Source organism: Entelurus aequoreus, linkage group LG10, assembly GCF_033978785.1.
Source record: "Entelurus aequoreus isolate RoL-2023_Sb linkage group LG10, RoL_Eaeq_v1.1, whole genome shotgun sequence".
Lineage (NCBI taxonomy): Eukaryota > Metazoa > Chordata > Actinopteri > Syngnathiformes > Syngnathidae > Entelurus > Entelurus aequoreus.
The window spans coordinates 21,069,989-21,082,671 of NC_084740.1; the positions used below are offsets into that span (position 1 = coordinate 21,069,989).

Consider the following 12,683-nt stretch of genomic DNA (forward strand, 5'->3'; position numbering starts at 1 on the left):
GGACCCCCCCCCCCCCCCCCCCCTTGGGTGCAGTGGATGCCGAGTCATACAGTTAATAAGAGCAAGAGAGATATCCTTTCAAAGTTTTGGAGTCACAGCAGAAAATACCCGATCCCCTTTGGGTTTTAAGCGTGTCTTTAGAACGACAAGAAGAAATTGATCAGCTGACCTCAGAGACCTTGTAGGGGTGTACATTTTTAAAAGGTCTGACATATTGCGGCGGTAATCAATTAAGAGATTTAAAAACAAACAATCTCCTGAAGGAATCAATAAAGTACTATCTATAAAATTTAAAAAATTTAAAATGCTACCATGGGTGTAATGTGTTCATGTTTTTTAGTGCCAGTTAAAAGGCGAGCATGCAGCAGCGTTTTGGACCAAAAAATGTTGGGTTAAAAAATAACCCAATTTTAACCCAACTGCTGAAACTACCTTTGCAACCTAATTATACTATTTGCTAAGTTTTATATTCATAAATGTAAGTTTCTCAATACCCCACCTGTTTTTTGTGCCTTTAAAAAATAATAATAATAATAAAATAATAACTATGATGCTGTGCTCCAAATGTAAATTATTTACTGAAATTATGTGCGCCTATGGCTTTACACTTTGTTACAAATATATATTTTGTATTCTATTTTAGTCTTGAGTTTACAACCCCCTGGCGCTGTTTTGTACTGTTTCTGTACTTGTTTTGATTGTTTTTATTTCTTGATTGTATGTAAATGTTGCATATCATAAATAAAGGTTTATAAAATTAAATTAAAAAAAAGAAAAAAGAAAAGTATATATACACTATATTGCCAAAAGTATTTGGCCACCCATCCAAATGATGAGAACCAGGTGTCCTAATCACTTGGCCCGGCCACAGGTGTATAAAATCAAGCACTTAGGCATGGAGACTGTTTCTACAAACATTTGTGAAAGAATGGGCCGCTCTCAGTGATTTCCAGCGTGGAACTGTCACAGGATGCCACTTGTGCAACAAATCCAGTCGTGAAATTTCCTCGCTCCTAAATATTCCAAAGTCAACTGTCGGCTTTATTATTAGAAAATGGAAGCGTTTGGGAACAACAGCAACTCAGCCACCAAGTGGTAGGCCATGTAAACTGACAGAGAGGGGTCAGTGGATGCTGAAGCGCATAGTGCAAAGAGGTCGCCGACATCTGGCAATCTGATGGACCAGTCTGGGTTTGGAGGTTGCCAGGAGAACGCTACATTTCGGACTGCTTTGTGCCGAGTGTGAAACTTGGTGGAGGAGGAATTATGGTGTGGGGTTGTTTTTCAGGAGTTGGGCTTGGCCCCTTAGTTCCAGTGAAAGGAACTATGAAGGCTCCAGGATACCAAAACATTTCGGACAATTCCATGCTCCCAACCTTGTGGGAACAGTTTGGAGCGGGCCCCTTCCTCTTCCAACATGACTGTGCACCAGTGCACAAAGCATACTTGCCAACCCTCCCGGATTTTCCGGGAGACTCCCGGAATTCAGCGCCTCTCCCGAAAACCTTCCGGAAGAAATTTTCTACCGAAAATCTCCCGGAATTCAGCCGGAGCTGGAGGCCACGCCCCCTCCAGCTCCATGCAGACCTGAGTGGGGACAGCGGCGACAGTCTGTTTCCACGTCCGCTTTCTCACGATATAAACAGCGTGCCTGCCCAATCACGTTATAACTGTAGAATGATCGAGGGCGAGTTCTTGGTTTCTTATGTGGGTTTATTGTTAGGCAGTTTCATTAACGTCCTCCGCGGTAACAACACACAACAACAGCAGTCACGTTTTCGTCTACCGTAAAGCAGTCCGTTTGCCGTAAACAGCAATGTTGTGACACTCTTAAACAGGACAATACTGCCATCTACTGGATAGCCTCCGGACACTGAATTTCAAGTATTTCTTTTATTTATATGTATAATAAAAAAAAAATAAAAAAAAAATAAAAAAAAAAATATATATATATATATATATATATATATATATACAGCTAGAATTCACTGAAAGTCAAGTATTTCATACATATATATGTATATATATATATATATATATATATATATATATATATATATATATATATATATATATATATATATACTGTATATATATATGAAATATATATGAAATACTCGAGTTGGTGAATTCTAGCTGTAAATATACTCCTCCCCTCTTAACCACGCCCCCCGCCCCCAAACTCTACCCCCCGCCCCGCCCCTACCCCACCAACGACCACGCCCACTCCACCCCCCACCCCCCACCTCTCGGAATCGGAGGTCTCAAGGTTGGCAAGTATGGCACAACGCAGGTTCCATAAAGACATGAATGACGGTCTGGTGTGGATGAACTTGACTGGCCTGCACAGAGTCCTAACTTGAACCCGATAGAACACCTTTGGGACGAATTCGAACGGAGACTGAGAGCCAGGCCTTCTCCACCAACATCAGCGTGTGACCTCACCAATGGGATTTTTTGGAAGAATGGTGGAAAATTGCTATAAACACACTCGGCAACCTTGTAGACAGCCTTCCCAGAAGAGTTGAAGTGTAATAGCTGCAAAAGGTCATATTGAACCCTATGGGTTAGGAATGGGATGGCACTTCAAGTTCATATGTGAGTCAAGGCAGGTGGCCAAATACCAATTTTGGACCTGGACACTTGTCAAATCCTAGTGACGGCCCTGTTTTGGAATGGCACAATAACCATGTGATTAAATCCACGGCCGTTTTTTCACAACTTCCCCATCACGGTTACAAGTTGCAGCTCTTGCGCATCAGTCTCACGGCGCGTCCACGCCCCCTCCACGACCGCCCTCCCCCCACCCCCGGTGAGCGTGCATCTGATCCAGTCCGAGGCACCTGAGGAATCCGCGTCGTGCGCCAAGCTGGGACGCTTCCTTCCTCGCGATCGTCCACCCGTGTGTGTGTGTGTGTGCGTCCTTTTGCCCACGCTCAACTCCCAAACCGGACCACTCCAGACCGCGGCTGCGCGCGCACAGGGGACGCTCGTCTCGACCATGCACGCTGACAACTACCAGAGGACACTAAACACGCCGTGCAGACACTGCGACTGAGAAAAAAGACAACAACAAACTATATTCATCAACTGGTGAGTCATTGCAGCGAGTGCGTAAACAATCCCGAGTGGGGGGGTCCCACGCAGCTGCACCATGAGGCTGGGAAGCATCATTCTCTTCGCGGCTCTCTGCGCCTTCACCGCCTATTATGTTTATGAGCCCATTCCTGAGGACATCGAGGAGAGATGGAAACTCATGTTGACCGACGCTTTCTTCAGAAGTCTCAGCCACTTGGTAAGCATTTTGCATACTTTTTGCACGTATTTAAGGACAAAAAAAAAAAAAATTATAGCTCAAAACCTGTAGGGTTGCAATGCACTTTTCCACCACTTGTGGCAGTAGTGACAATCTCACACAAAATAAAGTCTAATCAAAAAAGTTTCTCAAGCGCAAAAAATATGACTACAATGGTGAAGCTGTGTTTTCATTTGCACTTTAATCTTATTGACGGATTATCTAAGAAACAAAAGTTATTATTAATATGAAAAAAAAAATCTGTTTCTCAGATGTGGTCCGTAGGGTTGCAGTGCACTTTTCCACCACTTGTGGCAGTAGTGAGAATCTCACACAAAATAAAGTCTAAAGCTAATCATAAAAGTTTCTCAAGTGCAAAAAATATGACTAAAATGGTGAAGCTGTGTTTTCATTTGCACTTTAATTTTATTGACAAATTATCTAAGAAACAAAAGTTATTATTATTATTTTGTGATTTTAGGGCTATATAAATCAACATTGATTGATTGATTGATTGAAAAATATCTGTTTCTCAGATGTGGTCCGTAGGGTTGCAGTGCACTTTTCCACCACTTGTGGCAGTAGTGAGAATCTCACACAAAATAAAGTCTAAAGCTAATCATAAAAGTTTCTCAAGTGCAAAAAATATGACTAAAATGGTGAAGCTGTGTTTTCATTTGCACTTTAATTTTATTGACAAATTATCTAAGAAACAAAAGTTATTATTATTATTTTGTGATTTTAGGGCTATATAAATCAACATTGATTGATTGATTGATTGAAAAATATCTGTTTCTCAGATGTGGTCCGTAGGGTTGCAGTGCACTTTTCCACCACTTGTGGCAGTAGTGACAATCTCACACAAAATAAAGTCTAAAGCTAATCATAAAAGTTTCTCAAGTGCAAAAAATATGACTAAAATGGTGAAGCTGTGTTTTCATTTGCACTTTAATTTTATTGACAAATTATCTAAGAAACAAAAGTTATTATTATTAATTTGTGATTTTAGGGCTATATAAATCAACATTGATTGATTGAAAAATATCTGTTTCTCAGATGTGGTCCGTAGGGTTGCAGTGCACTTTTCCACCACTTGTGGCAGTAGTGAGAATCTCACACAAAATAAAGTCTAAAGCTAATCATAAAAGTTTCTCAAGTGCAAAAAATATGACTAAAATGGTGAAGCTGTGTTTTCATTTGCACTTTAATTTTATTGACAAATTATCTAAGAAACAAAAGTTATTATTATTATTTTGTGATTTTAGGGCTGTATAAATCAACATTGATTGATTGAAAAATATCTGTTTCTCAGATGTGGTCCGTAGGGTTGCAGTGCACTTTTCCACCACTTGTGGCAGTAGTGACAATCACACAAAATAAGGAAGTCGAAAGCTAATCATAAACGTTTCTCGAGCGCAAAAATTATGACTAAAATGGTGAAGCTGTGTTTTCATTTGCACTTTAATTTTATTGACGGATTATCTAAGAAACAAAAGTTATTATTATTATGACAAAAAATATCTGTTTCTCAGATGTGGTCCGTAGGGTTGCAATGCACTTTTCCACCACTTGTGGCAGTAGTGACAATCACACAAAAAGAGGAAGTCGAAAGCTAATCATAAAAGTTTCTCGAGCGCAAAAATTATGACTGAAATGGTGAAGCTGTGTTTTCATTTGCACTTTAATTTTATTGACGGTTTATCTAAGAAACAAAAGTTATCATTATTATGACAAAAAATATCTGTTTCTCAGATGTGGTCCGTAGGGTTGCAACGCACTTTTCCACCACTCACACAAACAAAAGAAGTCAAAAGCTGATCATGGAAGTTTCTCGAGCGCAAAAATTATGACTGAAGTGGTGAAGCTGTGTTTTCATTTGCACTTTAATTTTATTGACAGATTATCTAAGAAACAAAAGTTATTATTACTATGACAAAAAATATCTGTTTCTCAGATGTGGTCCGTAGGGTTGCAACGCACTTTTCCACCACTTGTGGCAGTAGTGACAACCACACAAAATAAGGAAGTCGAAAGCTAATCATAAAAGTTTCTCAAGCGCAAAAAATATGACTACAATGGTGAAGCTGTGTTTTCATTTGCACTTTAATTTTATTGACGGATTATTTAAGAAACAAAAGTTAATATTATTATGACAAAAATATCTGTTTCTCAGATGTGGTCTGTAGGGTTGCAGTGCACTTTTACACCACTTGTGGCAGTAGTGACAATCATCTCACACAAAATAAAGAAGTCTAAAGCTAATCATAAAAGTTTCTGGAGCGCAAAACTTATGACTAAAATGGTGAAGCTGTGTTTTCATTTGCACTTTAATTTTATTGACAAATTATCTAAGAAACAAAAGTTATTATTATTATGAGAAAAATATCTGTTTCTCAGATGTGGTCCGTAGGGTTGCAGTGCACTTTTCCACCACTCACACAAACAAAAGAAGTCTAAAGCTAATCATGGAAGTTTCTCAAGCGCAAAAATTATGACTAAAATGGTGAAGCTGTGTTTTAATTTTCACTTGAATTCTATTGACGGATTATTTTAGAAACAAACGTTATTATTATTATGACAAGGTGTACCCCGCCTTCCGCCCGATTGTAGCTGAGATAGACTCCAGCACCCCCCGCGACCCCAAAAGGGATAAGCGGTAGAAAATGGATGGATGGATACAGCTATTTGTACTTATATATATATTGTTGCGTCAGACCAGTCTTCCTCTCAGGGAATAAAAGTCACTGGTCAATCCCAAATTCTTTCAGATGACATATATGTTGAGTAAGAAGGACCATCGAGACAGAATAGCAATATTACCAAATTTTACTAGAGCTTTAGGAGTCCAGCCCTACAATGTGTCAATAGCGGCATCTAGGAGCAGAAAGAGTCAGCTTATTTAGTACAAAAACAGCTCCCACCCGGCCAGAAAGAAATACAACCCTATTGTTCTAAACTGATAAGGTAAAAAGGGAGTACATTATACTCCCAATACACATTCCAGCGCCTTCAAGGTAAGGCACAGAGTTTACTAGCGGACAAAAGGAAAAAGCCCAAAGTGTACACACGGGAAAATATTAGCTGCTTTTAAAGACGACTATGAATAAAGAAATAACATAAAATATCTCATTCTCACAATATAAAACTTCTGCTTTTGCCATACCTATATTTGTTTTTGCAATCTTGAAAATGGTCTTAATGCATTTCGCTGATGTGGTTATTAAGGCCGGTTACACCAGATTATGTCAGACTAATCCACGTGTAGTATAGTCCTGCTCACACCTTCTAATAATAGAGCCTATTAGGGAAACTCTTATGTGCATGTGGTGTAATGTTTCTTATCCCCCCTGGCAGTTATTAATGTCTATTTATAGTTCTTAATGTACTTATACATACTTTGACGTAAAGGTTGTATTTGATTTGTTATGTTATTGATCTGTTTAAATCTTGGGTTCAAACGTACGGCCCCAGGGCCGGCTCATTTCAAATTGTTTTTGGAAACTGTGGACGTTGTGTCCTCCGGAACTAAGATGAAAAGAACCATCCATTCAATTGAATAGACTGCAAAGACAAGATACTTAACGTTCAATATGGGAAACTTTATTTTTTGCAAATATTAGCTCATTTGGAATTTCAACATGTTTTGAAAAAGCTGGCACAAGTGGCAAAAAAGACAGAGAAAGTTGAGGAATGCTTATCAAATACTTATTTGGAACATCCCACAGGTGAACAGGCTAATTGGGAACAGGTGGGTGCCATGATTGGGTATAAAAGCAGCTTCCATGAAATGCTCAGTCATTCACAAACAAGGATGGGGCGAGGGTCACCACTTTGTCAACAAATGCCTGAGCAAATTGTCCAACAGTTTAAGAACAACATTTGTCAACCAGCTATTGCAAGGAATTTAGGGATTTCACCATCTACGCTCCGTAATATCATCAAAAGGTTCAGAGAATCTGGAGAAATCACTGCACGTAAGCCATGATATTGTTTACGCACTCCCTGCATCAAAAAGCGACATCAGTGTGTAAAGGATATCACCACACGGGCTCAGGAACACTTCAGAAAACCACTGTCAGTAACTACAGTTGGTCGCTACATCTGTAAGTGCAAGTTAAAACTATACTATGCAAAGCCAAAGCCATTCATCAACAACGCCCAGAAATGCTGCCAGCTTTGCTGGGCCCGAGCTCATCTAAGATGGACTGATGCAAAGTGGAAAAGTGTTTTGTGGTCTGACGAGTCCACATTTCAAATTGTTTTTGGAAACTGTGGGCGTCGTGTCCTCCGGACCAAAGAGGAAAAGAACCATCCGGACTGTTCTAGGCGCAAAGTTCAAAAGCCAGCATCTGTGATGGTATGGGGGTGTATTAGTGCCCAAAGCATGGGTAACTTACACATCTGTGAAGGCACCATTAATGCTGAAAGGTACATACAGGTTTTGGAGCAACATATGTTGCCATCCAAGCAACGTTATCATGGACGCCCCTGCTTATTTCAGCAAGACAATGCCAAGCCATGTGTTACAAAAGGTTAAAAGAGTGTGGGTAGTAGACTGGCCTGCCTGTAGTCCAGACCTGAAAATGTGTGGTGCAATATGAAGGCTAAAATAGCAGAAGGGAGACTGTTGAACAACTTAAGCTGTACATCAAGCAAGAATGGGAAATAATTCCACTTCAAAAATGTGTCTCCTCAGTTCCCAAACCTTTACTGATTGTTGTTAAAAGGAAAGGCCATGTAACACAGTGGTAAAAATGCCCCTGTGACAACTTTTTTGCAATGTGTTGCTGCCATTAAATTCTAAGTTATTGATTATTTACCAACAAAAATTAAGTGTGAACATGAAATATCTTGTCTTTGCAGTCTATTCAATTGAATATAAGTTGAAAATGATTTGCAAATCATTGTATTCTCTTTTTATTTACGAATTACACAACGTGACAACTTCACTGCTTTTGGGTTTTGTAGTTTGAATACACTATTTAGCACATTTTATTGGTATTCTTAGTAGTTTAGGCCCTTCAGGTGTTTTCTTCACTAACTGAAATGCTTTCACCTTTGTTTATAAAGTTGTGTGTACTATTAGTGGGCGTGGCCTGCGAACAGGTTTTATCCGGACCGCGGGATGAGTTTGCTAAGTATAAAAATTAACCTGGAATTGTTGAATGAAAGAAACTGTTCAAAATGTGTCCACTGGATGTCGCAATAGCAATTCTTTGTATCTTTGTAGATGATGCTACATATGTACAAAATAAACCACATGAAGTTAGGAAAATGATCAAACTACATAAATAACATCCTGTAATTTGATTTTGATAAATGTTTTTTATCTTGATAGATTGAAAATTAACACCAATGAGTTGACTGATGAACATTATCACATAATCTATTCAGAAAACATAAATAACGACAAATACATTATGAACCGCAACATGTAAGTGTAAATAAAACCAAAACAACAACATTATGATTTGTACATTTGTGCTAGTTATATTTTTAAACAAAGAAACATTTTTGAAATTGTCTTTATTTTTAAGTTATCGTGCAGTGATTTTTCTCCATGTGGCCCCCCATCTAAAATGACTTTGACACCCCTGCTCTAAACAGGTTTTGAATGGATATTTTGGAAGTTGCCAATGGTGTCATGTGAAAGGAAGTTGTATTTTCTGAAGTGGTACAGAGACAATTCATTAAAAATGAATACATCTCGCCATTAAATGCCATCAATGTGTCAATATTGTTGAAGAGACACAACGATAAAGTGTTCTTTAAGGGTTTCCCGTCTCAAAATGAAGCTTAGAGCCGACGCGTTTTTTGTCATGAGGTTGTTGTAGTGCTATCAGCTGATAGGCTTTATGCCTGCCTTAACTTTCTTTCTCATCAAATATTGTCGTGAACGAGTCATGCTCTTACAATGTGGTTATTAGTAAGCAAAACAAATAACTGCAGGGGTATGTTGACATTTAACCAAGCAACTTGCACATGGATTTAGTACCTCCCTGCGGGATTATCGTGGCCCTTTGGCCTGGATGAGCAGAGATAATTAAACAATGGTGAAAGCATTGCAGTTTGTGAAGAAAACACCCGGAGGGCCTAAACTACTAAGATTACCAATAACATGTGCTAAATAACGTATCCAAACTACAAAAACCAAAAGCAGTGAAGTAAATGGTAAACAAAAACAGAAACACAATGATTTGCAAATCCTTTTCAACTTATATTCAATTGAATAGACTGCAAAGACAAGATACTTAACGTTGAAACTGGATTTATTTTGCAAATATTAGCTCATTTAGAATTTGATGGCTGCAACATGTTTCAAAAAAGCTGGCACAAGTGGCAAAAAAGAGTGAGCAAGTTGAGGAATGCTCATCAAAGACTTATTTGGAACATTCCACAGGTGAATGGGCTAATTGGGAACAGGTGGGTGCCATGATTGGGTATAAAAGCAGCTTCCATGAAATGCTCAGTCATTCATAAACAAGGATGGGGCGAGCGTCACCACTTTGTCAGCAAATGTGTGTTTGTCGTACAGTTTAAGAACAACATTTCTCAAGGAATTTAGGGACTTCATCTCTGGTCCGTAATATCATCAAAAGGTTCAGAGAATCTGGAGAAATCACTGCACGTAAGCCATGATATTACGGACCTTCGATCACTCAGGCATCAAAAAGCGACATCAGTGTGTAAAGGATATCACCACATGAGCTCAGGAACACTTCAGAAAACCGCTGTCACTAATTACAGTTTGTCGCTACATCTGTAAGTGCAAGTTAAAACTCTAAAGCGAAAGCCATTTATCAACAACACCCAGAAACGCAGCTGACTTCACTGGGTCCGAGCTCATCTAAGATGGACTGATGCAAAGTGTAAAAGTGTTCTGTGGTCTGACGAGTCCACATTTGAAATTGTTTTGAGAAACTGTGGACATTGTGTCCTCCGGAACAAAGAGGAAAAGAACCATCCGGATTGTTCTAGGCGCAAAGTTCAAAATCCAGCATCTGTGATGGTATGGGGGTGCCCAAGACATAGGTAACTTACACATCTGTGAAGGCACCATTAATGCTGAAAGGTACATACAGCTTTTGGAGCAACATATGTTGCCATCCAAGCAACGTTATCATGGACGCCCCTGCTTATTTCAGCAAGACAATGCCAAGCCATGTGTTAGAAGAGCATGGCTTCATAGTAAAAGAGTGTGGGTACTAGACTGGCCTGCCTATAGTCCAGACCAAGTATCACCATAATGAGCAACATTAAAATAAAGCTGTGTAGGAGGCCTAAGTATGTACTAAAACTGTTTGTTTACCAAGTATATTTGATAATTTGACACACAGTTTGAACAGTAACTCTATGTTTGACTGTAGGAAAATAAAAACTGTACTTTAATCAAGTGAATCTTTGGCGCACCGCGAATAGAGCCTGCGTAACACTTGTGGTACAGGTACCACCGTTTGAGAATCACTGGTATATACTATTTACCATATACCTGCTAATAACTACAGATGGAAATTAGAAATTAGTATGTCCTGTCAAGCCATTTAGGCAAATCATATTGTTGATGTAGATGCCCATAATCTGCTTTAAAGAATCGATTTACAAAAGATAAGTGCAGGATACTTCTCTAGTTGCTGCTTTATTTGTATAAATTGATTTATTTAATTTTTGGAGTAGGAGTGGATGGAAAAAAACAAAAAAACACGTGCAGAATGTGGCTTGGCATTGTCTTGCTGAATTAAGCAGGGGCGTCCATGAAAAAGACGTTGCTTGGATGGCAACATATGTTGCTCCAAAACCTGTATGTACCTTTCTGCATTAATGGTGCAGAATATAGAGGGGGAAACAACAACAACAACAACAACAACAACACAACTCAACCAGAACAACATCAGCAAATACAATATGTACAAATATGATACCTACAATTATAGCAAATAACCAGTTAATGAAGTAGATAGTAATAACACAGAAATGACAATGAACTGCACTACAAATGGAGCAAAAAATACCAATGAAAGTAACAATATTGATAATGAATCATAGTAATTACGTCTATTATCAACATAACAATTGCTTACAATGCAACAATATTATACATACATTTTATATGTTCATTAATGTGCATCGTCCCATGTAACACAAATATTACAAATATAACAAATGGGGACTTGGAGTTTTATTAAACATCTTTGATCAAGCTTATAATGGTGTGTCAAGTGGGACAGGTGTGTGGTCGTTTATAAATTATGTAATGTTTGTCCAGCCCGGTATCAAATGTGTCACGGGCCGGTACCGAATAATGTAGCAGTGTTTAGGGACCCCTGCGCTACTGGATTGCACTCTCTAATTTAATTACCGTAATTTCCGGACTATAAGCCGCTACTTTTTCCCCTCGTTCTGGTCCCTGCGGCTTATACAAGGGTGCGGCTTATTTACGGCCTGTTCTTCTCCGACACCGACGAAGAGGATTTCGGTGGTTTTAGTACGCAGGAGGAAGACGATGACACAATGATTAAAGACTGACTTTTCAAATACTGGTTATTTTGATAACGTACAGGCGAGCACTTTGTATTACTTTGCACCGTTGTATTATTTGTACTCTGCACGAATGCTGTTCGCCATGTCAAAGATGTGAAAGTTTGATTGAATGATTGAAAGATTTATTGTTAATAAATGGGACGCTTTGCGCTACCAAACAGTCATCTCTGTCCCGACAATCCCCTCCGTGGTAGCAGGAACCCCTATATACTACGGTAATTACACATCAAAACCCTGCGGCTTATAGTCAGGTGCGGCTTATATATGGAGCAATCTGTATTTTCCCCTAAATTTAGCTGGTGCGGCTTATAGTCAGGCGCGGCTTATAGTCCGGAAATTACGGTATTTCAGACACGCAATCCTCAGTGCACAAGTTTAGTAGATCAGCTTTGCGTGCGCTATCAAGGTCGCACGTGTTTTAATAGATGCAAACCTTTAGTACAGGGGTATCAAAGTCAAGGCCCGTGGGCCGGATTTGGCCCGCAGGCCTTGACTTTAGCAATGAATGATCTAGGGCAGTGTTTTTCAACCACTGTGCTGCGGCACAGTGTGCCGTGAGATACAGTCTGGTGTGCCGTGGGAGATTACCTAATTTCACCTATTTGGGGTAAAAAATATTTTTTGCAAACCAGTAATTATAGTCTGCAAATGATGTGTTGTTGTTGAGTGTCGGTGCTTTCTAGAGCTCGGCAGAGTAACAGTGTAATACTCTTCCATATCAGTAGGTGGCAGCAGGTAGCTAATTGCTTTTGTGGATGTCGGAAACAGCGGGAGGCAGTGTGCAGGTAAAAAGGTGTCTAATGCTTAAACCAAAAATAAACAAAAGCCAAGTGCCCCTAAGAAAATGCAT

General features: G+C 39.2%; 1 protein-coding gene across 2 annotated transcripts in view; it reads left to right on the plus strand.

Annotated features, from left to right (window-relative positions):
- The window catches only part of aadac (arylacetamide deacetylase), a 44,221-nt gene that overhangs the window by 15,270 nt on the left and 16,268 nt on the right, over positions 1–12,683 (plus strand). The window contains exon 1 of one of the 2 annotated variants that reach the window (XM_062060285.1): positions 2,865–3,295. The exons of the other annotated variant lie outside the window; for it this stretch is intronic. Coding sequence (XP_061916269.1) covers positions 3,155–3,295 — 141 coding nt within the window. The 5' untranslated portion in view covers positions 2,865–3,154. Of the gene's footprint in view, positions 1–2,864; positions 3,296–12,683 lie in introns of those variants that run through there. 2 annotated transcript variants of the gene reach the window in all.